Source organism: Camellia sinensis, chromosome 15, assembly GCF_055761805.1.
Source record: "Camellia sinensis isolate YWXY chromosome 15, ASM5576180v1, whole genome shotgun sequence".
Lineage (NCBI taxonomy): Eukaryota > Viridiplantae > Streptophyta > Magnoliopsida > Ericales > Theaceae > Camellia > Camellia sinensis.
Genome location: NC_138975.1, coordinates 15568829 through 15595000, shown reverse-complemented (window position 1 = coordinate 15595000; position 26172 = coordinate 15568829). Strand labels below are relative to the sequence as shown.

The following is a 26172-nucleotide window of genomic DNA, read 5'->3' as shown; positions in this document are numbered from 1 at the left end:
CAGATCTAGGGTGAGGGTTGCGGCGGAGATTCGCGAAGCTTGGCCTCACCGCCGGATGGTGTCACTGCCGGATCGGTGAAGCTTGGTCAGTGATGGTGGCGGTGATTCGGCAAGCTTGGCCTCACCGCCGTTGGAGAAGAAAAAGAGACGGTGGAGTTGTGGGAGGATGGAGATCGGCGGTGGGAGGAGGGAGATCGGCGGAAGGTTTTAGAGAGAGGGAGACCGAGAGAGGAGAGGCGTTGATGATGAGTGAGTGTGAGTGTGAGGTTCAGCCTGTGTGAGTGAAAGGATTTATTTATTTATATATATATATAGAGGGGTAAAATGGTAATTTTGCTTCAGAAAAAATTCGGGGCCGGGGACGGGCCGGGGCTTGAACACTGATCACCGTCCCCGGTCCGAAACTGATCGGGGTTTTAATTTTGAATACCATCTCCGTCCTCACGGGGGTATTTTTCGGGAAAAAATCATTCTCATCGGGGTTAGGAGATCGGGTCCTCGTCGGGCCGGGTTTAAATTGCCATCCCTAGCTACTGTTAAGGATTTTGATTTAAGCTGCTTCAACAATAACTTGTTTTCAAGATGTCAAGGTTTATGCTTTTTTATCAGTCTTCATAGATGGATAATGAAGCTTACATGTTATATATATATATATATATATATATGTATGTAAATGAATGGTCAAGATTCATATGCTAACTTCCAGGGGAAAATACTCCTATTGACTGATGTACATTACTGATGCTAATGTTAGAATATGGAATAGTGATGAATACTGGCAAAGCTACTGAAGTAGTGATGAATCCTATCAATAAAATGTGTTCTATAGAATGTCCACTTGTTCTTAACTCTCTAGTGTAAATGGAAAATCGAGAAAATATGTGTACTTTTATAAAATCCTCCACTAGTGATGAATCCCATCATTAGTAGAATGTGTTCTACTGAAAGGCCACCTATTCTTAAATCTCCAGTGTAAATGAAAACAATCTTCTCACCTATTTAATTAAACTTTGGTTGTTAAACTTTGGTTGTTTGTTATGGCTATCAAACCTAAACAATCTTCTCACCTATTTAATTAAGTCTCGACTTGATTTGAGATTGAGTAAAGACTAAGCTTCTTAACCGGAGAGCTAAATAGACTCCAACGTTGTCAGTTCAGACGTTATGCAAAATGTATAGATTTTATAATTTTGCTGGAGAATGTATATGCTTTTTGGTTCTCGGGATTGGATCAGTCAATCTACTTAAAAGTCAAAAAAGCTATAGCTGAATCAACCCCACTCTGATTCAGTTGAAGCCAAACCTAGAAGTCTAGAACCAATATTAGTAATACCCAACTGAAGCCATTATATGGTTGAGTTTTAGGTTGGACCACCATTATTGCACCAAACTCCCCTTTGTCAATTGGCATTCATTCTTGTCAGTTTCATCGTTGCCTTTACCTCTCAAAAAAAAAAGAAGTCAAGTCAGTTTGTTTTAGGCTGAGTCTCATGCCAACTCATGTATTGACTCTAATCTAGCAGCTAATGCTTGCTGACAGAGTTTTACAAGGTGCAAAATAAGGCTTTCATGGAACAGGATAAACGACTTTAGCATTACACCATAGACTTGGGCTTAAGACTCTCTCTCTCTCTCTCTCTCTCTCTCACACACACACACACATACACATGCACACACACATAATGGTTATTAAATCAGACCGCGCTGAAAGTAAGAAGGTAATTGCCCTATGTGGATTCATTCGTGCAACGCATTTATACCCTTTGTGAGGTTTTTTTTTTTTTTTTCTCCAACACCCCAACAAGGTGGGATAAGTATTCTACTTTTAGTACTAATATTGTATCTAAGACATGATCCTCCATCTGCTATTATTTTGTTGATATATATATATATATATATTTTGAACATGGAACTAATTTGGAAGTACCCATATTGTTGTGCAATGCTATATGCCAATGAATCCTTTTCCAGCTTCTACTATTGTCAACAGCCACATATTTTTCATCATTGTGCAATTTAGCTATGGGACTTATGTTGTGGTCCATGTTCAAGTGGTTGAACCTGTAATTGCACCCTCTGTGCATGGACATAATTTGTAGTTAATTTCATGTAGATGCATGATATGTTGATTCTTGTATATGCTCACAAAGCACACCCTCCGTGTCTTGCACGGACATCAACTTTTTTATTCAAAAGATAGCAACACAAAATCCTCAATAATAGGCTGCATTTCTACTCAAATTCTTTCAATTATAGTATGATTAAGGTAGCTTGGGTTAGATTTGGCCCAGTGGTATCTGATTATGACTTATCAGCAACCATATATGCTTTATATCAAACTTCTCTTCAATCGGCATTGATTTTCATCTGTTTCATAATCATATAATCTGGTTAGTACGCTGTCATGAAATGAGGCAGGCACTTGGTGTCTTGGGCATTAGTATTTCTGAAAATGTAGATATGGTCCCGTAGCATGATTTTGTAAATGGGCTTACACACTTTAGTATTGTTCGTTGATTTGATAAGCATCTGTGTCACCAACCCACCGCCTTTTTTCCTCTCCATATATATATATATACACACATATATGTTTCTTGAAGGGCCGGTCCTAGGCAACATGAGACCTAAGGTAACAACTCTAAGTTAGGTCTATCGATAGTTTAGAAGATGGATTGAATTATGCTATATCTTAATTCAATCTAATTGAAATGCATTCAAGTAATAAGCACTCACTAACCACAATCAACAATTTCAACTGAATTTCATACATAGTCAACTTACTAACAGCTGAATTTCAACTCAATTTTAGCAAATAATAGCTCAATTTGTGCACAAATTCTTCAAAAAAATCCAACAATTCAGCTTAATTTCACCAAATACTTTTAAGCCATACTATGCAACTATCCGAGGCTTGAACTTGCCTTCCTTAAGACCTATCCGAAATCTATCTATGACAACCTACCTTGGTTGCTTGAAACCTCCTGATGTCCAGATCCTCCTTGTCTCTGCTTGGTAAGGCTTGAAGCTTGAATTCTTTGGTGAAGGTCTCCAAATCTTGAGGTTGTATCTTGTTTTGCCCCCTAAAAACAAAACAACATACAAATCATGGAATTGTCAATCCTAAGGTACTAACCCTAAGAGGCTCTGCTTGCCAAAGTCAAAAAGTCGGGCTCCACAAACAAATAGATAGTATAATAAAACATAACAAGGAGCTGCCAATTGACAAAACATACAGCCCCAAAACTAGGGAGTCGAAAACAAAAATTGGAGAGATAGAGAGAGAATTAACTATAGAAGTCTGCAGACATACAAAAAAATTATGGGGCCTAAGGCAGCCACTTATGTGGCCTAGGCTGTTGGGCCGGCCCTGTTTCTTCTTATGTTGCACCCTTTGGAACATTTTCAAATAAAGCTTTACTAAGCCCAAATATAAAAATAAATCAATAAAATAGTGTATGTATGTGTATTTTGTCAAAGAAACAATAGGAAGGTGGCCTTGATACTCAAATCAAACCATCTTGTGTTCATAATCTGAACATTTTGGATGTAACCATTGGTTGCCAGTCTACCATGTGGATATTGTCTAATGAAGTAATAACTTCAATAGAACTGTTTGGAAAATCATTAAAATCAGCAATCTTATGGTCAATCAGCTTGGATGATTTTTATTTATTGTGTGTTTGTTATAACTTCATTGTTGTATGGAAGTTCTAAAATGAACAAAAAAGGTTCTCAAAAAGTAAACACATGTAAAGTTGAGTAGAAATTGTTTCTTGGCCTGACTGACTTTTTGAATGCTGAAATTAGTGGGCCATAGATTTCTCAATAAAAATGGTTTTGTGTACTGTTTATTGTGTGTGTTTACATAGAACTTTGCTGTGGGCACAGCTACATGTTTGAAATTGGATTTGGATTGGGATCCATCAGATGTAAAGAAGCAGCCTGGCAAACCTTGATCCAGCATTTAGTGGCCATATTAGGTCTAGTTTTTATTATTCAAGTGCTCCTTCAATATGAAATGGAATGGGAATCTAGCCACCTAGTCTGCGGGGAATTTGACTCTCTACTTTTACCTTTCCAAAACATTTTCCATCTTTTCTTAATGACCTATAAAATCCAACCTCGCCCACCTTACTACGGTATTAGAAGTTGTGTTTTTTTTTTTTTCCTAACCACCTTATAGAGCCACTGTGTGCGGCTTACTCTTTTAGAAAGTGCCCATCTTCCTGAGGTGGACTTTTAAACTTGAGCTTAATTCCACTAGTTTCTGGTATGTAATCGTTGCATCTGAGACTGAAACACAGTTTCTAATAAATTTACACTAAAATTAGCTGTTTGATCACAAATCCATATTGTGGGTGATCCTTACTTCTGTTGGATTTGGGTTTGGAAAATTGAGACCACTAAATGGTTCTCCCCCCTCCCCCACACCCCCAATTGTGATTTACATGAATCAAACTCCAGTCATGTGTGCTAAACTATCTTCAAAATTTTCTTGACTGGTCAGATGGGTGAAAAAAAGAAAAACTTCATATGAACAATTGTCTGTAATGGGCATTAATAGCTTGAACATTAGTTTTTTACACTTGGCAGAACAATAGGTTAATATAATTGCAGTTGAAATTGCTTTTAGATGTCCATCTTTCCTCATTAATGTACTTGCAGTTGAAAAATAGAAAGAATTATGTTGAAATTTTCCATAAACTGATTTCTGGCTATGGATATCAAAATGTGCTCACTTGATTTTGAATTTATAAATCTGTCTTCTGGAAATGGATAATAGAATGATAACTATAGAATATTATATGAAAGTAATAATTATAAATTACAATTATATAATTTTTTTCATGCTTTGCATAATGCAGGTTGGACAATTTGTTAATTGCTTGATTGAAGCAAAAAATGAACTACAGCACAAGTATGTCATACACTTTCTTTTCTAAACGGTTGATATTGCTGTCTTCTTTGCATGAGCATCTCAATTCTGTTAAAGGGTTTCTTTTAAGGCTTTTTAAAATGCTCATGAGATTTTCCAATTTTACACATCAAATTGTGGATCACTTTTTTTAAAAAAAATTATTTATGTTTGCAATTCAACTGTTTGAGATCACTTTATTTTATTTTTTCATGGAGACACTTTCAAAATTCTGATTTTGTTGTCATCGATCTCCCAACCCTCATGACAGTAATTTCTAATTTTTAAAGTAATCTAGGTTTGAATCACTCTTTCCTCAAACCATTCACTGTAAAAAAATTTCCTCCCCAACAGGTCTGATGTTATCCAGCGAAAGTTCACAATAACAAAGGCTCTATTATTCAAGGCAGACAGGTCTTCGTTTGACCGCTTCCGTCAACAGGTTGGTGCTATACTAGTTTCAAGAATTTTGGGTCATTGATACTAGTAGGTTTCGCTTTCTTTCTGATATCCAAATGTAAATTAATTCTTTGCTTTCTGCAGATATACAAGCTAGAATTAGAACAAAAGAGATTAGAAGAGGATGCATTTGTATATAACTGGCTCCAGCAACAGCTTAAGCTCTCACCAGCGTATAAGAAGGTAATACTTAACAAACCCAATTCAAAACATTTCATTAGATGCTGTCTAGCAGGGAATGCAAAAATGGTAGATAAGAGGCTTAATATTGATTTGACTAGTATGACATTGAGCGTAGGGCTGTAAACAAGTCAAACATGAGTTGTGCTCGAGTAGTTTGGTTTTTTATGGTGTATATAAGCTTATCAAGCCCTGAGTAGTAGGTTGTTGAAACTTTGTTTTAGAATGTGTTCGTGCTTGACTTGTTTACGTAGCGAGCTGAACACAAGTGGAGCTCAAGAAAATTAAAATATAATGTCTTATTTGTTTCTCACTTCAATGTTTTATACAAAGAGACTTGCCAACTAAATAACAAGTGAACCTCTGAGAGATTTTTAAATAAAATACCCACTAATCTTCGCCCCCAGCCCTAGACGTGTATCCTTCATCAAAACCCCATCACCAAAAATCGTTGAATACAAAATTGCATAGTGGCCCGATTCTAGAGAAGCATGAAGTTAAAAAAATTATTAGTATAGATTGATTTAGTTAGAAAAAACAGATTATGACACAACTTTTGTGATCATCCTCCTTGTCACTACTAGTGACGAGAGCATATGCATTATTCAAATTAAACTGAACGAGTCTTTTATTTTCAGCTTAATTATGTATGAACTCTATTCCTCTCTCTCTCTCTTATTTTGAAGATGCTTGAAATTGGTGCATGCATGGAAATGAAAGCCAAATCCCATGAAATGACAGAAAGCACAGATGCTGAGTTTACTGATATTTCATTTGAAGAACTATTAGCACAAGAAAAGAAGGATTCATTCTGGTTGGTTTCTTCCTAATTGAATTTCATATTCATAGAGTTCTCTTTGGTGTTGTGTGTCAATAACTATCTATCCCATTTGCAGGCAGAAAAACGGGAAACCTAGGTCGTGCACAGGTTGATGACGGTCTGTCTTGCTAACCTTACTCGTGGGTTTTCACTAATGACAAACTTTCATCCAATGCCCCGAATCATGCACCGTTGCAGGAATTTTTTATGGCTGCTTGTGCTTCTGTGGGTTGCTTTTTGAACGGAAATGTGGCACACAACTTTTTGTTTTCGTTTTTTAGGTTTTCCCAGCGGAAACTAATACATTTCCGCATGTGGTGTAACTTGAATTTGGATACAATGTTTTGTTATATTTTGGCCTTCCTAACAACTGGTAACTTTTTTCCCATTTACATCTAGTTTTATCAGCAGAGGCTGCAATAAGCTCCAGAAGCAAATGAAGTGAAGACCTTAGTGTAATTTGACACCTAAGAAATAAAAAGTATAAGTAATTTGACTGAGTCAAAACTGTGTCTTGGTTTTTATTGATATTTATGTTCCATTTGTTTTGGTGAAAAATTTATTTTTTTCTCAGAAATGTGCCGGTGATTGTTATAGTGATGATGGATGAGGTGGGGGTGGCATAATGGTGGTTGTAATGTGTTGGTGGTGGTAGTGGGGGTGGGTTGGTAGAGTTGAAGACTAGTTTGGAAAATATGTCTAATTAAACTTGCGTTTTTTGTTGATTATAGAGAATGTTTTTCTATTAATTTGTGCTTTCTATCGTACTAAATGGGGCAAATTTTACTTTATCCTACGGTTTGAGTTATGTGTGATTTACCTCCTTTAACATTTGAAAATAATTATACGACTCCCTTGTGATTTGTAAATTGAAATGTACTGTTAGGTTCATTAATGATTTAATAAAAAAGATTAAAATATCTTGGTATATAAGTAATATTGGGATGGAGAGTAATATTGGGTATCATTTGCCCACAAGGTTGGTGGTGTGCAACCGCAGTGGTTTCGCTGACTGCCCCTGCCCCCTTCGCGTGTTTTTGTTAGTAATATTAGACATAATTTTTTATCTCCTATTCACAATTTAATCTCTCTATCCAACATAGGTTTACTACTACACCCATACATACCCATAAATGACTTGACATACTTGACACTGTAATATGTCATATTTTAGATTCAAAGCCCATAAATGACTTCCCATTTTATTATACCCAGATCCCCTTCATTCTTTGGTTTAAAGATGTGTTGGGTTTTTATTTTCATTGATCAATGATTCATTAAGAAAGAGAAAGTGCAATGCTTGCGTCCACACTAAGCACACACCAGGCAATAATGTTGTGCTTAATTGAGAGATTTGAAACGAAATTTAGAAAGAGAGAGAAAAAAAATATGTAAACTTGAATAAAATATAAATATATTTTATTCACATTTCACTTACTTTTTTCATTTCCCGTTCTAAATCCCTTCTCATATCCCCCAATCAAACACAGTATAAATGACATTTATAAAGCAAAGACTAATAAAATCAACAATCTAACCACCCTTCTTTTTATGACAAAAATAAATATATACCAAACTACTACTTGAATTTAAGTTGACAAAATCTCATTTGAGATCAACTCAAAATTTTAATAAACGAACTCAAACTAAGGCCAAGTTTGGAAAGATTAAAAAAGTGCACTTTTTGTCTTTTTGGACTAAAAAATTGAGGTTGAAAATATGGATGTTTTAGTTAACTTTTTGACTTTTTATTAAAAAATGTGTAATAAAAAATTGTAAAAATTGATTTGTAGGGAAAATTTTAAATTGAAAATTATACAGCCGTAATTATTGACTTTTGATGAATAGTGTTAACTTTCTAACTTTTTGAGTAACTTTTTGACTTTTTGACTTTTTTTGAAGTCCCCAAACTTGGCCTAAATTTAAAATTTATTAAAATTTTCAAACCAAACTTAAATAGTTGTTCAACTTGTTTATCAACCCTAGTTAAATCACAACTAGAAATACAAGATCAGACCAGATCAAAAGAAATCTTAGAAGACCCAAAAAATCTCTCAGAATATTATGTTCTCTTCACATTTTCTCCACCCAATCCAAACACACCAAAACACAATATGTTAGACCCTCTTCCAAATAACCCTTTTGCTTTTGCCACCCTGCCTCTCAAATAAGTCAACAAGGGGCAGGTAATCTAGCAACTTCTTGAAAGAGAGAATTTCTAAATATTAGGTGGATTTATTAGAGGTAGGTGACCTACTAATATAGACCTCATAAGTTTCAACAAGCAATAAGCAAATTCAGAGATGATGTGAAACTTCTGTTAAAAAAAAGCCTTCTAGCAAGATAATGCTAAAATTACAAATCATAACAATTAATACTGATGTAAACAAAATATAAAAGGCAATAATAACATACAAGCCGAGTCCTACACCTACCATCAGCAAAATTAAAACAAAAAAAGGTTTTGGTGAGGGTGGGAAAACTTTCCTGGCCATAATAGCCCTTATCCGAGAAAAGTGGAGATATACTTCTTACTGCTTTCCTTTCAGGTGAACTACATCTAGATACAAAGCTTCTTGCAACACATTATGTCATTGATACCCTTACATGAGCCCTTTCAGTCAATCTTCACAGAGGAGTAGATCTTCCGCACAAACACAAAGCAAGCGTAGAAGCCAATTGTACCCGTCAAGACAAAGAAGGAATACGCGATAATTAACATATAGCCGAAGTAAAGGATACCCGAAACCAGCTTTGTGATCTCCAACTTAGTGAAGAAGTAGAAGATTGAGTAAAGGAAAAGGTACAAAGCGGAGGAACCAGCTGTCAGGTAAGCCCTCCACCACCAATGGTAGTCTTCGCTGCAGAGTTGGAAATAGCAGAGCACGATCGATATCTCAGCGCAAGTGATTAAAAGGATAACGAAAACTATGAAAAGGAAGCCAAAGATGTAATAGAACTGGTTCAGCCATATGGATGTGAGGATGAAGAATAGCTCGATGAAAACAGCCCCAAATGGAAGAATGCCTCCAATCAGTATAGAGAAGACAGGTTTCATGTACCAGGTTTGCTCCGGTATCTGCCTTGGGATTTTGTTAGTCTTTACTGGGTCTTCAATGACTGGTTTTTTAAAACCCCAGTAACTGCCCACAAACACCAAGGGTACGGATATGCCAAACCACAAGCACACAAGAGCAAACATAGTCCCAAATGGAACAGCTCCAGAAGATTTCTCCCCCCAGATTAGGGCATTCAGCACAAAGAAGAAGCCAAACAAAATACCCGGAAACATAACAGCAGTTTTTAAAGTATCCCTCTTCCATTCAGTGCCCTTGAACATTTTGTACAGACGTGCCGAGGTGTAGCCAGCAAATAAGCCCATGAAAACCCATAAGAGAACCATCGCAGTCGTAAGCGCACCTCGGTTGGAAGGTGATAGGAAACCAAGAACTGCGAAAATCATGGTTACAAGTGTCATCCCAAAGATCTGCACACCAGTCCCAACATAAACGCAGAGTAAACCAGAATTAATTGGTGCCCTAAAAACATCTCCGTGGAGAAGTTTCCATCCTGTTTCTTCCTGAGCTTCGTCCTGTGTTTCCAATTGATTATAGTTTGCAATATCTCTGTACAGAGTTCTCATCATAATCATGGCAACCATACCCGAAAGGAACAGGACAATCATAAGAGAGTTTATGATGGAGAACCAATGTATTTGGTCATCATTCATGAGAAGGTAAGTGTCCCAACGTGATGCCCATTTCAGGTCACTTTCCTGGAGGGGCAAAAATGTAATATTAAATTAAAGGAAAAGCCATTAGAGGGTTTTCCATTGGAAAACTAAGTGTGGACAAGTTAGAGGGCTCAATTAGAGAGTACCTTGAAAGAAACATCGTATGTAAAAACAACCTCCTTATTTGTATCAACTTCCTGTGGAACAGTGCTACCTTGAATTATATTTTTGGTGTTCTGGTTGCATGTTGTCAACTGAGGATTCTTGTCATCCCACTCCTTGTACTCATGATTAAGACTGCCCGAACAAATATGAAGATAAGAACAAAATAATTTCTTAAAAACCACAGAAAGAATGCCAGTTTGAAAGAAAACCTTGCTTTTTACATTCATGGGAACCAATACAACATATAGGTGCCAATAAAGTGGCATTACCTTCTGTCCAATGCAAATTATCATGACTAAAGGGAAAATATTCATCTATAAAAGAGGACAAAAACAAAACATAAACACAAACACACAACATTATTCCGCCAGCTGAAAATAAAGTTCAGATACTTAAATCATAAAAAAAAATAATTGAGCTGATGACAAGGACAGATTACCTCGGCTCATATAACAAGAAAGGACTTCTACATTAAGGATATATTTGATGTGGGCAATTCAATCATCTATCCTTAAGTGGAAGCCTCTGAAGCCATTAGGTTTCTTTCTCTTCTCTGGGGAAAAAAAAATTGAGGAAGAGATTTCCACTGAAATATTTGTTTGTTTACATATGAGTATCTTCATTTATTCACTTGAAAATTCAGATACGAGATATTAGTCAAGACAGAACCATCACCAAGTAGGATGCTAAAGCATGAACAATTCATAGAAACGAAGGGAAATTCTCATTCTTTTGAGATTGGAAAGGTTCATTTTGTACCTTATTCAGTAGTAGTATAACAAAATTTATATTTTCAAAACTTAAAAAGGCATTTGCCAACACCTCATTCTCACCAAGGTGTTGGCCTGGTGAATGACGTGCTCCCTTGCCGGGTATGATGCCCGGATTCCAGTCTCGCCAATGTGCAAGGTAGCTTCCCCCAACCCTAATCCTATCTCTATTCCCCTATTACAGACTGTATTTAAAAAAAAAAATTAAAAAAAAAAGGTGCAAGTAGAAAGCAAGAACCTGTTTGGAGTAACCTCGAAGCCAACAATTCTGGCAGAATCAGTCTCAGGATCCTTGTGATACTTGACTTTAAAGCTCAAGTGATTATTTATAAAATACTTCTCCTCTTTGCTCTGTAGAAGCCCCAAAAAAAAATTACATAAAAACACAAGCACACTACAACAGTGATTGTCTATTGCAACTCACCCCTGCATAATTTCCTTTGAACCCCACACGGAAACCATGTTCATAAGTGGTTGACGGACTGCCATCCCTCCTTTGTCTTAGAACAGCAACTGGAAGGTTATCTAGAATCCTGTAAACCCATCTCAGAAATTTCAGTTTATACAGATGCCAAGGGGAATAAATAACAAGATACAAAATTTGCAGACATCATTACCTGGGAGTCCCATACTCTAAAAAAGTAAATAAATAAATGAACATAAGCAAGATTCATAATTAAAACATAATGAGGGGGCACTCAATTAAGCATACATGTTCACTCTATATTCGTCATCAATTTTTTCCTTGAAATTCTTTGCCGATTCAGCATCAAGTGTAACTCGACAAGCTACTTTGCATGGCTGCTCCTCCCTCATATTGAACTGCAATAGCCTTTGAAAGCTTAGATCACCAAAATCAAGGTGACACATGGAGAACATGGAGAGGAAGAGTAACATCTATGGCTTTTTTTCTTTTTTATACCAACTACCACTTAATAGAAAAGGGAATTGTAGTAGATGCTCACAGTATAAACGGAATTCTCTATGCGGTCTCCTCGAAGAACCTCCCCCAAATTTTCAGCATTGTTCATAATTTTGGAAGGTTTACAGTAGTTCAGGTAATAGTAGTCATATGGAAGTTGTGTCTTTGTAGATGACAGCTTGTTCACTTTAACTTGAAGGGCATCACCCTGTCATAAGGAAGGACAAAAATGAAACAAACAGAAAATTCAATAGATTAAGAAAGATAAGTAATAAAAACCAAAATAAATAATTTCATAATACATTTATTAACAGCATTCCTTCAAGGAAAAAAGGAAAAAGAAACAAACAAAAAGGTTAATGCAATACTTGGTTAACAGTACGCCTACAAGGCAAAGTCACATCTTGCCAACTGATTTTTTTGCCCGATTCCACACCAACTTCCATGTAAAGAAAGCATTTAATATTAATTTCAAATTACAAGTTATCGAAAAACTCAGGTATTTCCAAAATAAAAAACTACCAAAATATCATTAGGCATGGACCAGCAAATAACACACAGGTACAAGAAGAGTTTTGGGTTCTTCCAGTCATGATGTACATGTCCTTGGAACAAGAGGTGCTCCTACTAGGAAGGACTCTGCTTTCTACAAGTTTGAAGGCAGATAACCTCACAAACTGGAGTCATCTTTTGGCAACTTCATGCCACCTCAATGTCTAGGCTCTTTGATTTGTTATTGTTCGATGTTTGTCAAGAGGATGATTCCATTCACTCATCATGCATTCTCTCTCTCATAAATGTAATGTTAAAACACATGCAAATGTGTATACACACTCCCTGAACCAAACAGAACAAAACAAAATCCCTCGCCAATATTAACAATGATACAGAGGGAGCTTCTATTTCCTGACATCACATTATCTCTCAGTTCAAACACTTTTTTTCATTCATATCAACTTTTAAACAAAACCATATTGTTAAAAAATCAACTTCCGAACAAACCCTTGTGGTTCGGCACTATCTTGGATTTCGAAGTTGATTTCCCTACCATTGTTTTTCAAATCGAATGAAAAAAATAGTGTGTAAACAGAGAAAAAATTGTGTGATATAATAAAATCTCCCAAGTCATCCCAGCACCCATTCCACTTTTTTTTTTTTTTTTTTTTTTTTGGGATAAATAAATAAGTTAATTAGAAACAAGCATAAAAAATATGCAAACAAATACAATCAAACACCAAAACTACGACAACTTATACATGTAAATCATCCATAAAGTCCAACGGAAATAAATTTGTGGACACCCTCCCAGAAACTCAACTATACAAAATGGCCAAAACCCAATGCTTCAAAACAGACGCATGTAATATAACTCAACCCCTTGAAAATCCGCCAATTACGCTCCAACCAAATGAACCACATCAGACACAAAGGCATCAAATCCCAAGCCTTCCCGGCGACATTTACCGACCCGGCCACCTCTTGAACTACACAACACACCCAACACTATTATATGGCCACCTCTCCAGCACCATTTCACTATTACATCGTATAATTGTAGAGAACTAGTTGAAGACCGTCAATGATCATCAAAACACTGAGGAGAACACATACATAGAAAAATAGATATCTTCAAAATAGGCATGATGAGAGTGAGGAATAGTACAGATATATATATATATGTAAACCCTAAATATAGTAGCAGAAAAATCAACTGGTTTTCGACCAGCGAAGCACGAGTTGACCCAAAACCCTAGATCGAAACCGAAATCGTTGAAAATAGATGATGGAGAGGGAGTGAAAAAGCAGTGATTTTTGGATTAATAGATCAAAATTGAAAGAACAAAACAGAGATCGATTAGTAGTTTAACGAGAGAGAGAGTACCCTTTGAAAATCGCGAGGAGCGACACCGGGGAGATAGAAGGAGTAGGCAGATGAGATTAAGAGAGAGAAGACGATGAAGAACAGAGTGATCACCCGCGTTGAGCTACTCCTCCCCATCTTCGATTCCACAGGGAGACAGAGGGTTTGCGATTGCGTATGTTTCAGAGAGAGAGAGATAGAGCTGAAGAAAAGATCGAGAGTTCTTCGTCTGCGGGCTCGTTTGGAGACTAGCATTTAGTTAAAATGTTAAAAAGTTATTTGAAAAATTAAAAAATTATGTTAAGTTTGGGAAGATTAAATAAGTGTATTTTTTTATTTTTTATGAAATATGGGTTGGGTTTGGATTGGGATTTGAAGTGATGCGTTAGAGAGGTAATGTAACTTAAATAAGATGATGTGATTTAAATAGGATAGTGACTTTTTGACTTTTTTGATTTTTTAAGAGTTGCTAAACTTGGCCTTAATAATTTATATTAAAAAGTCAAAAAAAAAATTATTTTTTACATATTTTTTTTATAAAAATTTAAAAAAATTATTACAAACATATTAATTTTTTTTAGTTCATATTTTAACTAAATAGTCAAAAATTTACTAAGGTTTGGTTTGACATAATTTCAAAAAGTCAAAAAGTTATTATCCTATTTAAATCACATCATCTTATTTAAATCACATCACCTCTCTACCACATTACTTCAAACTCAATCTATACCCAATTCATATTTCATAAAAATCAAAAAGTACTCGTTTATCCCAAACAATCCCTAAATTACCTGTTCCTATCTATACCCAATTCATATTTCATAAAAATCAAAAAGTACTCGTTTATCCCAAACAATCCCTAAATTACCTGTTCTACTCGAGGGAGAGAGAGCGAGAGCGAGAGCGAGAAAAAAAAGAGAGTGACGTGCAATTTACACGCACATTTTGCTATTTCCACTCTTCCTCTTTTTATTAAGGCGGTGTGTGGGAAGTAAATTTTTTGGTTTTTTTCTACTAAAAGATAAATTGGTTACAAAATTAAAAAAAAAAAATTTAATTCAAATAAAATATCACATCAAACTCCATAATCAGTTCACTTTTTCTCTGACAAACATTACATCCAACCACAAAAAAATCTAACTATCTTTCCAAACACAAAAAAAATTTCTCCAATAATATCTCACAACTAAAAAAAATACAAAAAAACTCACTTTCCAAACACCCACTAAAGGTAAGTTATAGTTTGGGTTTGTATATCTTTCCTCGTGAATTTTGAATCTTATTTTAAATAAGAATAGTTATAAATATTATTATTTAATTTTAAGAATAAAATTATCAATTTGATAAAATATAAATTAATTTAACAAAAGTAAATATCAAAAAAATATTTTTGAATTTTTAAAAATCATTTTTACTCACTAAATATAAAATTTATGTAAATTTGAAAAAAAAATTATATAGTTATTTATTTATTTTTTAATAGATTAATTTTAATTATGTGTTTGGATGATGATTATGTAATAGATGGTTGTTTTTATTTTCATTAGTTTCTATTTTTTCAAAATTCAAATATGACGATAATTTGACATCATTATTAAAACAATCCATTAAATCAAAAAATTAAAAATTAAAAATATTTCATATATTAATATATTGATTACACATTAAAAGTTTAACAACTACACATTACATAGGTTCTGTTTGATAGAGCAGTGAGAAAATAATTATAAATTATAACTTAACACATTATAAATTTAGCTTTAAACATAAGCGGTTAACTTATTTGGTGCAACTGTGAGATTATAGATTTAATAAGCAGAGTAGTGTTTGATTGAATAAACTGTAAAATAAATTTTTGCTATGTAATGTCTTTTTTGCCGTTATAAGATATAAAAATCGTTATTTTTTCATTTTCTTAATAAAAGTTAATATAATTAGACATCGTTTGGCAAATGACTTTTTTAGTCAAAATATCAAAAAGTCACTAAAAAAAATTAAAAATCCAACAACTCATACTAAAAAGTCAAATATTTCATTTTTCTCTCTATTTTTTGCACATCTTTTCGTAAAAAATCAAAAATTCATTCTAAACATGGGCTTGCTTGGTTTGTGTTTGTAGAGTAGTTTTTGAGATAAAAAGTACGAAAACTTGTTTGGTTTGTCTTTTTTCAGAAATAGTTTTAGAAAATTGTTTTGGGGAGAGAGTTTTAAAAAAAGTGATTGATTTGATGTGTATGAGAGAAAGAGTGATTTTGGAAAGTAAGTAACCAAACAAAAAAAAAATTTGAAAAAATTTGTTTGGTTTGATTACTCTTGAAAATTTGTTTGTAAAAAATTTTTTCTAAAAATTTTTCTGTAAAACAAACCAAACAAGTTATTTTTTTTACATCATATTTTAGCAAAAAAATCAAAAAATTATTAAAAAAACATGTTCCAAACAAGACCTTAATATCAATCAATATAAAAATTGATACATTTCATTACAAGAATTGTTATTTCATTTTTTTTATTTCATTTAATAGAAGTTATTTCATCTTGTTTTCATTAATATCAATTTTAGAACAATTTATTTATGGGTGAATTACACTAACGGTCCCTATAGTTTGGAACTTGTGTCATTTTAGTTCCTGACTTTTCAATTGTGACATATTTGACCATGAATTTTGAATTTTGTTTCAAATAAGGACAACTGAAGATACTATTGAATTTTTCAACAGCAAAATCGTCAATTTGATAAAATAGAAATTAATTTGACAAAAATAAATGTTACAAAATTATTTTTGAATTTTTAAAAATTATTTCTGCCTACTAAAGATAAAATTATATAAAATTGATAAATCTTTTAGACATTTATTTATTTATTTTACCAAATTAATTTTTATTATGTATTTGGATGATAATCATGTAAAATTAATTTTTAAAAATTAATCATGTAATTTTTATTAATTTTATCACTTTTGCATAATTTTATTTTTGGTGGGTAGAAATAATTTTTAAAAATTTTAAAATATTTTTTTGACATTTATTTTTGTCAAATTAGTTTATATTTTATCAAATTGATGATTTTATCCTTGAAATAAAGCAATGATATGTTAATTGTCCTTATATTTTATGTCACAATTGAAAAGTCAGGGACTAAAGTGACACAAGCACCAAACTATAGAGGCTATTAGTTTAATTTTTCCTTTATTTATTTATTACAATACCAAAGAATAGTTATTTAATTGAAATAAATTTATATCAATTAATATTCATGTATTTTGTTTCATTTATATCAATAATTTTTTTCATTACAATTAATAATATAAAAATTGTTATTTTTAAATTTATTAATTCATTACAAAATAGACCAATTAATATTTCTTTTTTCTTCTCTTTTCTCATCTTTCATTCGTACGGCGTCGGTGGTCTGCAATCCTAACCACTGCCGTGATCTAGAACGGTAGAGAAGGAGTACCGTCGATCGTCACCGTTCACCCGCCTAAATAACACTGGAGATGGGAATTAGTTCGTGAGAAACACACACATGAAGAGAGAGAGAGAGAGACGACAACAATAGATCGCGACGATGACAACTATGGTTCAAATCGCGATGCATACGGTTTTGCCTTGAGATTGCGACAACGACGACTTTGATTCAAATCGCGATGGCTCTGGATAACAAACACACACACCAGAGAGAGAGAGAGCTCTGGTTCAGATCGCAAGTTGACCACAGAGAGAGAGAGAGAGAGCACAACCCCATAAATCACCTCCAGGCGCCGGAAATTGCCTATCACTCTTTGAGATGAGTGAACAGTGTTTTCATTGTTGTTTATATAGTGAGCATTTGGTAATACATGAGATTGATGAGGGGACTTAAGTCATTTTGCCCCTCAATTCTAGCTTTCTGCTTAAGTTGATTAAGAAAATCACCTTCTCTCCCACTCAAAGAATAATCACTTTTTTTACTTAATTTAAGCTAAAAGCTGATCACTTATCCTACACCAAACACATAAAAATACTTAATTTAAGTTAAAAGCTGAAATAAGCTAAATTTAAGCTCTACCAAACAGGGCCATAATCATCATCCCAACCTATAATAAAAATTAATTTGGTAAAAGAAATAAATAAATAAATGAGTAAAAAATTTATCAATTTTACATAATTTTATCTTTGGTGGGTAGAAATAATTTTTTTAAATTCAAAAATATTTTTTGATATTTATTTTTGTCAAATTAGTTTATATTTTATCAAATTGACAATTATGCAATTGAAATTGAGCAATGTTATCTTTAATTATCCTTATTTCGAACAATATTAAAAAATCAGGGACCAAATTAGTATGAGCCTTAAACTATATAGACGGTTAGTATAATTCGCTCTTTTATTAATTTTTTTAATAAAAAAATAAATAATCTATTTTTAAAACACATTAAATGTTAATTTTTTTCAGATACAAATTCTATAAAATGAAAAAATTATAAATATCAAATCAATCTAATTCTTTTACAAATAATATATATATATATATATATATGTGTGTAACTATTCATATCGTTAAAACATCATCCATAGTGAAACCACAAATCTAGGCAATCTTCTCCTGTCCAAATTATGACTGGAAACAAGCCAATGTAGTCCCTTTTTTTTAATATATTTTGTGACGGTTTCTCTTTTCTTTTCCTTTTTTAAATGGTATTCACTCTATTCAATTTTAGAATTTTTAAAAATAATATCTAAATTTTTAATCTTTTTTTTGTTTTTAATATTTTAATTTTTTTAGATGATAAACTTAAAAAATATAAAAATTATAAAAAAAACTGTAAAAAATCATAAAATACAAAAAAAAAAAGTACGTTTACATTTTTTATTTTTTGTATTTATTGAATTATTTTTAGATTTTTTTATAAATATTTTAATTTTTACTATATTTAGATTAGGTGTATTTAGAAAATAAAAAAAATAACTAAAATATATTTTGTTAAAATTATTAAAACCAAAAAAACATGAATAACAAAAAAAATTTAAAACTGAAAATTTATTTTTAAGAATTAAAACAAAACAAAGTGAATAATAATAATTTTTTTTTGCATCATTTATCTCGCACAGTGAAATTGTAACGGTTAATTTTTCCATTTAAAGCATATAATATCATGAATTAATGTAACAAATTTCTAAGTTTATAGGACCAAAACTAATCAATGTTTCTAATCTTGATTTGGTCTTATGTTGCTTCAATTCTCCATAACTCAAAAGCTCTTTTTTTCCTTTCTTTTTCTTTTTTTGTTTTTTAAGGCCCTTTTTAAGAAAGTAGTCTTGTCTAGCTTAGGTTGAGTAGGAATGCAAGCAATTATACTAACAAAGACATTGCTCCTATTTTTTTTGTAATTTATCAAGTTGTTTATAATTTTTAAATTTCAAAAATATGTATTAAAATATTTTGTATAACTTCTATTTATAACTTATAAAATATAAATAACTTAAATAAATTGTTCATTGTTTGAGAATTAATATTTTTAATTTATACTTTTAATTATTGCCTTTAAATTTTTAGTTTTTATTTTTTAAAGTTGAAGATCACTCTCTTTTCATTTGTTGCATTTCTTGTCACTGTTGTAAAAGCCTTTATAATATGACTAGCATATCACCCGTGTTATGTGTGGGATAAAATAATATATTATTTAATAAAAATATGATAATTATATTTAATTTTTTTATATTATGTAAAATAAAAATTAAATGAAAGCTAAGCAAACGAGATTTTCTTAATTATTTAAAATTAAGAAAATCAAAAAAATGAGTACGAGATATTGATCAAAAGGTTTCTCACTAAAAATCTCATTTTGCTTATATAAATTGGAGTATAAGATTCACTTTATATAAGTGAAACAATTCACATTTTTCGTTCTTTTCTCAATGTGGGATTATAAAATAAAAGTTAGTCAATGGGGATTTTCTTAATTGTTTAAAAGTTAACAATTATTTGGGCGTGAAGTTTATTTCGAATCAGGCAATTCTAGCCGTTTAATCTTTAATTAGGTTAATCTCATGCAAAATTATTTTTAAAATCAAAATGTTTATGTGGAATTGTACAATAAAAGTTAAATGGAAGCTAACCAATAGAGATTTTCTTAATTGTTTAAAATTAAGAAAATAAAAAAATGGTATTGATTATAGGATTTCTCATTAAAAATCTTATTTTGCTTATATAAATAGAAATATATGATTCACTTTATATAAGTGAAACAATTCACTTTTTTCCTTCTTTTCCCGATGTGATATGAGATTGTAAAATAAAAATTAAATGGCTATGCACATCAGATTGCATATTGAAACTGTGTTTACAAAAGCACCTTCACATAATACGAGTGATATGCTAGGAGTATTATACATGTGTTCTTAAACACACACACAAAAAAAATGGTATTGATTATAGGATTTCTCATTAAAAATCTTATTTTGTTTTTATAAATGGGAGCATAAGATTCACTTTATATAAGTGAAACAATTCATTTTTGCTTTCTTTTCCTGATGTTGGATTGTAAAATAAAAGTTAAATGAAAGCAAACCAATGTAGATTTTCTTAATTGCTTAAAATTAAGAAATTTCAATAATTTATATAAATTGTAACATAAGACTCACTTTATATAAATGAAACAATTTACGTATTCTTTTTTTTTTCCCCCCTGATTTGGGATTGTAAAATAAAAGATAAATTGAAAGCTAGCCAATGGTAATTTTCTTGATTATTTAAAATTAAGAAAATTCAATGATTTTATAATGAGGGTTTTGACCTTCTAGAAGGCTTCTCCCTTAAAAGTCCCTTTTTAAGATTCATTTTATATAAGTGAAAAAACTCACTTTTTCTTTATTTTCCCGATATGGGATTGTAACACTTTATATAAGTGAAACTACTCACTTTTTCTTTCTTTTCTCGATGTGGGATTATAATTATTTTAAAGTTAAATATCATGAGAGTTTCAAAATCTCATACAAAATTATTTTTAAAATGAAAATTATGTGGGATTATAAAATAAAAGTTAAATGAGAGCTAACCAATGAGAATTTTCTTAATTGCTTAAAATTAAGAAAATCAAAAAAATGAGTTTGATATATTGGTCATATGATTTCTCACTAAAAATCTATTTTTACTTATATAAATGGGAACATAAGATTCACTTTATGTAAGTGAAACAATTTATTTTTTCTTTTTTTTTCGATGTGGGATTACAAAATAAAAGGTAAATGGAAGCTAGCCAACAGGAATTAGAGAGGCATAGTTTAGGTTGGTAAATTTATCATACTCGATCATTTTGTAAACTCATATGTATATTTAAAAAAAAAAATCAAATTCATTCTAAAGTCATATTAATGTGATTTCAATTTATTTATCTTTAATAAAAAGATATGATCTATTTATAAAATTATATATTATTTATTTTAAAAAATTAAATATAATAAAATTGCGTGATTATAAATGATAGTTTCGCTCAAAGTAAATCAAACTTTAATTTGTTTAGAATGTTGCTAGTAAAAACTAAAAATAAATCAAAGTCAATCAATTGACCTTTTCTCCTTTTCGACATGTGCCTTGTTACATTGTTATTCATGTGGTCGTAATTGTGAAATTAACTTGCATCATTGCATTTGGAGCAAAATATTGTTTTAAAAATATAATTAATTGTAATCATGCAAGCAAGATGGACCCAATCGAGAGAGATGGGTCACTGTCTCCAAATTTTGAAAATCTTTTGTTATAATAATAATAACATTAATTATTAAAAAGAAAAAATTAAATTATATAAGTTGGTCTCCTATTAGAGAGGCATATTTTCACCGTACAATTTAGTGAATCATCAACCTAAACTATGATAAAAAGCTTCCAACTTAAACTATCCCAACCTAAACAATTCACTTTTTTTTTTTCTCCCCTAATGTGGGATTATCAAATAAATGTTAGCCCATGGAGATTTTCTTAATTGTTTAAAATTAAGAAAATCAAGAAAATTAGTATGAGATATTGAAACTCTCACAAAGGTCTTCACTAAATGGGATGAGAGTATAAGATTTTTTTTATATGAGTAGACAACTCATTTTTTTTCCTTATTTTCCCGATATGGGATTATCAAATAAAAGTAATTATTTAAAATTAAGAAAATCAAGAAAATTAGAATAAGGATTTGAAGCTCTTAGAAGGCTTCTCACTAAAAAGACTATTTTCCTTATATATATACTAGCGTATCACTCGTACTATGCACGGATTGTGTTTACAATTATCTATATATGTGAATTGTGATTTTTAAATATTTTTTTAAATGTCTTCTTTTTTTTCTTTTTTTATATTATATTAAAGTTTAATATTTTGATAATAATCATATGTGTTGGACTTTTCAATGAATTAAATGTCTTTTTTATTATTATTATTATATTATATTAAAGTTTAATATTTTAATAATAATCATATGCGTTGGACTTTTCAAGAAATTTTTTTTATACTTGTTCTTACTACATTAAAGTGTTATTATGATGGATAATAATCATATGTGTCGGGACTTTTCAAGGAATTCATATGCGTTGGATTTTAAAGAATTTTTTTTATGCTTGTTCTTAATGCATTAAAGTGTTATTATGAGGGTAAAACTTGAGAGTTGGGAGAAGTTACTAAATGCTAAGATTTTTTTAAAAAAAATTAAAAAATTAGAAAATTTAGATTGGGAGATTGGAGCTCCCACAAAGCTTGGGGCTAAAAACCCCCTTTTGCTTAATATATAGTACAGATGAGAGAGTATAAGATTCAGTTTACATAAGTGAAACAATTTAGCCTCCGTTTGGTGGAGTTTTCAAAATCTAGTTCCACACTCACTTTTGAGTGCGGTGTTTGTTTAGGATTTTCAAATCATAATTCTACACTCATTTCTCAAAACTCAATTCAAAACATAATCATTACTTTTCAAAACTCATAACCAAACACATAATTCAAAACTCTTTTCAAAACTCCATTCAAATCAATATTTTAAAAATATTTTAATTTTGTTAAGATTTTAAATATTTTAATATTTAAATATGTTACGAATTTTTTAATTTTTTAAATTTTTAAATTTTTTGAATATTTTTAAATATTACGATTTTAATTTTTTAAATTTTAAAATATTTTATAAAAATAAATTCAAACTCTATTTTATAAAAATATTTTTAAATATTTTAATTTTTTTGTTATATATTTGGTTACGATTTGAGGGTAGAGTTGTGAAAGTAGTATGGAGTTTCGAGTTATATGTTTGGTTATGAGTTTTAAAAATAATTTTGTAATTGAGTTTTGTTTTATGTGTTTGGTTACGATTTGAGTGTAGAGTTGTTTTTAAATTTAAAATATTAAAATTTAAAATTATTTTAATTTTTTAAATATTTAAATTATTTAAATTTTTACGATTTAAAATTTTGAATATTTATTTTAATTTTTTACTTATTAAATTTTTTAGATTATTTAAATTATTTAAATATTTATGATTTAAATTTTTTGAATATTTATTTTGAAAAAAAATTATTTCCTTTGTAGTATTTTCAATTAAAAAATTGATTAATGTTATTTTTTGTTAATAATAAATTTTTTTAATTGAATTTTAAAAAGAGTTTGGTTATGAGTGTTGATCAAAATTTTCAATAATGTGAAAGTAATGTGTTTTATTATGAGTTATAACAATTTGAATTAAGTTTTGAAAACTCTTTTCAAAACTCATAACCAAACAAATTTTCTTACTTCACATGTCAAATCAAACTTTTAAAACTCAATTCTACACTCAATTCCACACTCAATTCAACACTTTATTCAAAAATCATAACCAAACAAATTTTCTACACTCAAATCATAATTCTAAAATACACAAACTCAAAATACAACTCATATTCTCAAATCATAATTACAAAGCTCTACCAAACGGAGCCTTACTTTTTCCTTCTTCGCTCAATGTAGGATTATAAAATAAATTATATCATAGACTAATTAGAGTTTTTATTTTAAAATTTAAACTGTATTGAATTGAATTATGCACAACACTATAATATTAAATGTAAATATAAGATTTACTTTATATAAGTGAAATAATTCATTTTTTCTTTATTCTCTCAATGTGGTATTATAAAATAAATCATAAACTAATTATAGTTTTATTTTTATATGGTTAAATAGAAGTTAGCCAATGGGAAAAAAAAATTAGTTGTTTAAAATTAAGAAAATCAGTATAAGAAATTGTAGTTAAACCGACAAATCAGTCAAACCAAAAACGGTTAAGCCTAATCAGTTAGGTCAAATGACTAACTAACTTATACAAAAATTAATTAATTAAAATTTTTAAATGTTATTTTAATTTTAAAATTTAAACTGTCTTAAATTGAAATATGTATAATACTACAATATTAAATGGGAGTATAGAATTCATTTTATATGATTAAAACAATTCATTTTTTCATTCTTCTCCCGATATGGGATTATCAAATAAGTCATAAACTAATTAGAATTTTATTTTTATATGGTTAAATGAAAGTTAGTCAATGGAGATTTTCCTAATTGCTTAAAATTAAAAAAATTAAGAAAATTAGTATGAGATATTAAAACTCTCATACAACTCCTCACTAAAAATCTCATTTTTCTTATATAATATATGGATAGATATGAGAGTATAAGGTTCAATTTATAAAAGTGAAACAATTCATTTTTTCTTTATTTTCTTGATGTGGGATTATAAAATAAATCATAAACTAATTAGATTTCTTATTTTAAAAGTTAAACTGTCCTAAATGAACTATGCACAACACTATGATATTAAATAAGAGTATAAGATTCACTTTATATAAGTGAAACAATTCACTTTTTCCTTCTTCTCCTAATATGGAATTTTAAAATAAATCGTAGATTTATTAAAATTTTATTTTTATATAGTTAAATGGAAGCTAGCCAATAGAAATCTTTTTAATTGTTTAAAATTAAGGAAATCCATATGAGAAATCGCACTTAAATTGGCGAATCAGTCAAACTGAAAGCTATTTGATCTAATCGGTTAGATCAAAAGAGCAATCAACTTATACAAAAATTAATTAATCAAAACTTTTAAATGTTATTTTAATTTTAAAATTCAAACTATCTTAAATTAAAGCATGCACAACATTACAATATTAAATGGAAATATAAACAATTCACTTTTTTCATCTTTTCCCGATGTGGGATTATAAAATAAAAGTTAACAATTGTTTAGGCGGAAAATTTATTTATAATCAAGCATTCTTAATCATTCAATCTTTAATCAAATTAATATTTAGTTTATTTCAAATAAAACAAATCTAACCATTATATATTGAGAGAGAAGTTTACGACCTAATATTGGACCGAGCTGGTTTGGGTCGAAGTTAGAGTCCTTGCTTGGTCAGACGTTAGGTGCACGCTAGACCGAGGACTCAATTCGATCGAGTTGGAACAACTTTGGATTGCCAATCAAAAGGAAATGCGCGCTCTACCAAATTGGACGGGATTAGTCCTCCGAACGTTAGGATCGACCAAGTAGGAGCTCGGTTGTGACTAAGGAGCTCGGTTGAGCCTACGGTGAGGAATTATCAAGGAAACCAGACAAGTAGCATGGTCGCAGGGTGATGGCGTGGCGCCGCACTATGCGTAGCTCGGTGGGGAGTACTACGCGGCGTAATGGGACTGTAGGAAGGAGATTCCGCTATCCGTACGCGTCAATACCATTTGGCGGTTTCGTTAGGTGGTGTTTAGCTGTATTAGTGCTGACAGGTAGAGAAACGTGAAGAAAGAGTAGGTCCACACGTCTAGAGGGAAATGGGCGCAGAAGCGCGCGCAGAAACTATATAAACGATATTGCGCCTCTATACTGAGGTATGGAACATCTTCTAGTCAGAATTCACCTACAACTTTGTCTATTCTCTTCTCTCTCTCTCTCTCTCTCTCTCTCTCTCTCTCTCTCTCTTTCTAAGTGTGCTAACTTGACCGTCGAAGGGGTTTTCCGACAACACACCGACAGGTAGCTTACCATCATTATGTTCTCAGGTCAATCGGAGGGAAGCACAGCTTGGACACGAGGAGTATGGATAGCGTCGAATATTTAATGCTCGTACAATTGGCGCCGTCTGTGGGAAGACTCCGATAGACAAAACCTTGTCCTCCAAGCTCTTCCGATCATCTTTCATGGCGAACAACGACGACGTTTCACTGCTCGCCATCAATGGCGTCACTCCGAAGTCCGTTCGGAGAAGAGATGGTCTTCGCGCCATCTTTACCATGGCTGGCCTAGAGACCTCTCCTAGAGGGCATCTTAGAGATGCGCAAGACAAGCGCACAAGGAACACTGACCACT

At 31.3% G+C, this 26172-nt stretch overlaps 2 protein-coding genes across 2 annotated transcripts in view; one reads left to right on the top strand and one right to left on the bottom strand.

Annotated features, from left to right (window-relative positions):
• LOC114278696 (CA-responsive protein) overlaps window positions 1-6881 on the top strand; it is a 9489-nt gene extending 2608 nt beyond the window's left edge. The window contains exons 2-6 of the mRNA XM_028220799.2: window positions 4866-4918; window positions 5270-5357; window positions 5459-5557; window positions 6241-6368; window positions 6451-6881. Of these exons, the coding sequence (XP_028076600.2) occupies window positions 4866-4918; window positions 5270-5357; window positions 5459-5557; window positions 6241-6368; window positions 6451-6487 (405 nt within the window). The 3' untranslated portion in view covers window positions 6488-6881. The remainder of the gene's footprint in view (window positions 1-4865; window positions 4919-5269; window positions 5358-5458; window positions 5558-6240; window positions 6369-6450) is intronic.
• Window positions 6882-8678: 1797 nt separating this feature from the next.
• Window positions 8679-14280, bottom strand: LOC114278698 (transmembrane 9 superfamily member 7). Its single transcript, XM_028220800.2, has 7 exons — window positions 13847-14280; window positions 12008-12172; window positions 11755-11864; window positions 11467-11575; window positions 11281-11393; window positions 10254-10404; window positions 8679-10149 (listed from the first exon to the last, which is right to left on the bottom strand). The coding sequence occupies exons 1-7, from the start codon at window positions 14078-14080 to the stop codon at window positions 8992-8994; spliced, it is 2040 nt and encodes a 679-aa protein (XP_028076601.2). The 5' UTR covers window positions 14081-14280; the 3' UTR covers window positions 8679-8991.
• Window positions 14281-26172: the final 11892 nt, after the last annotated feature.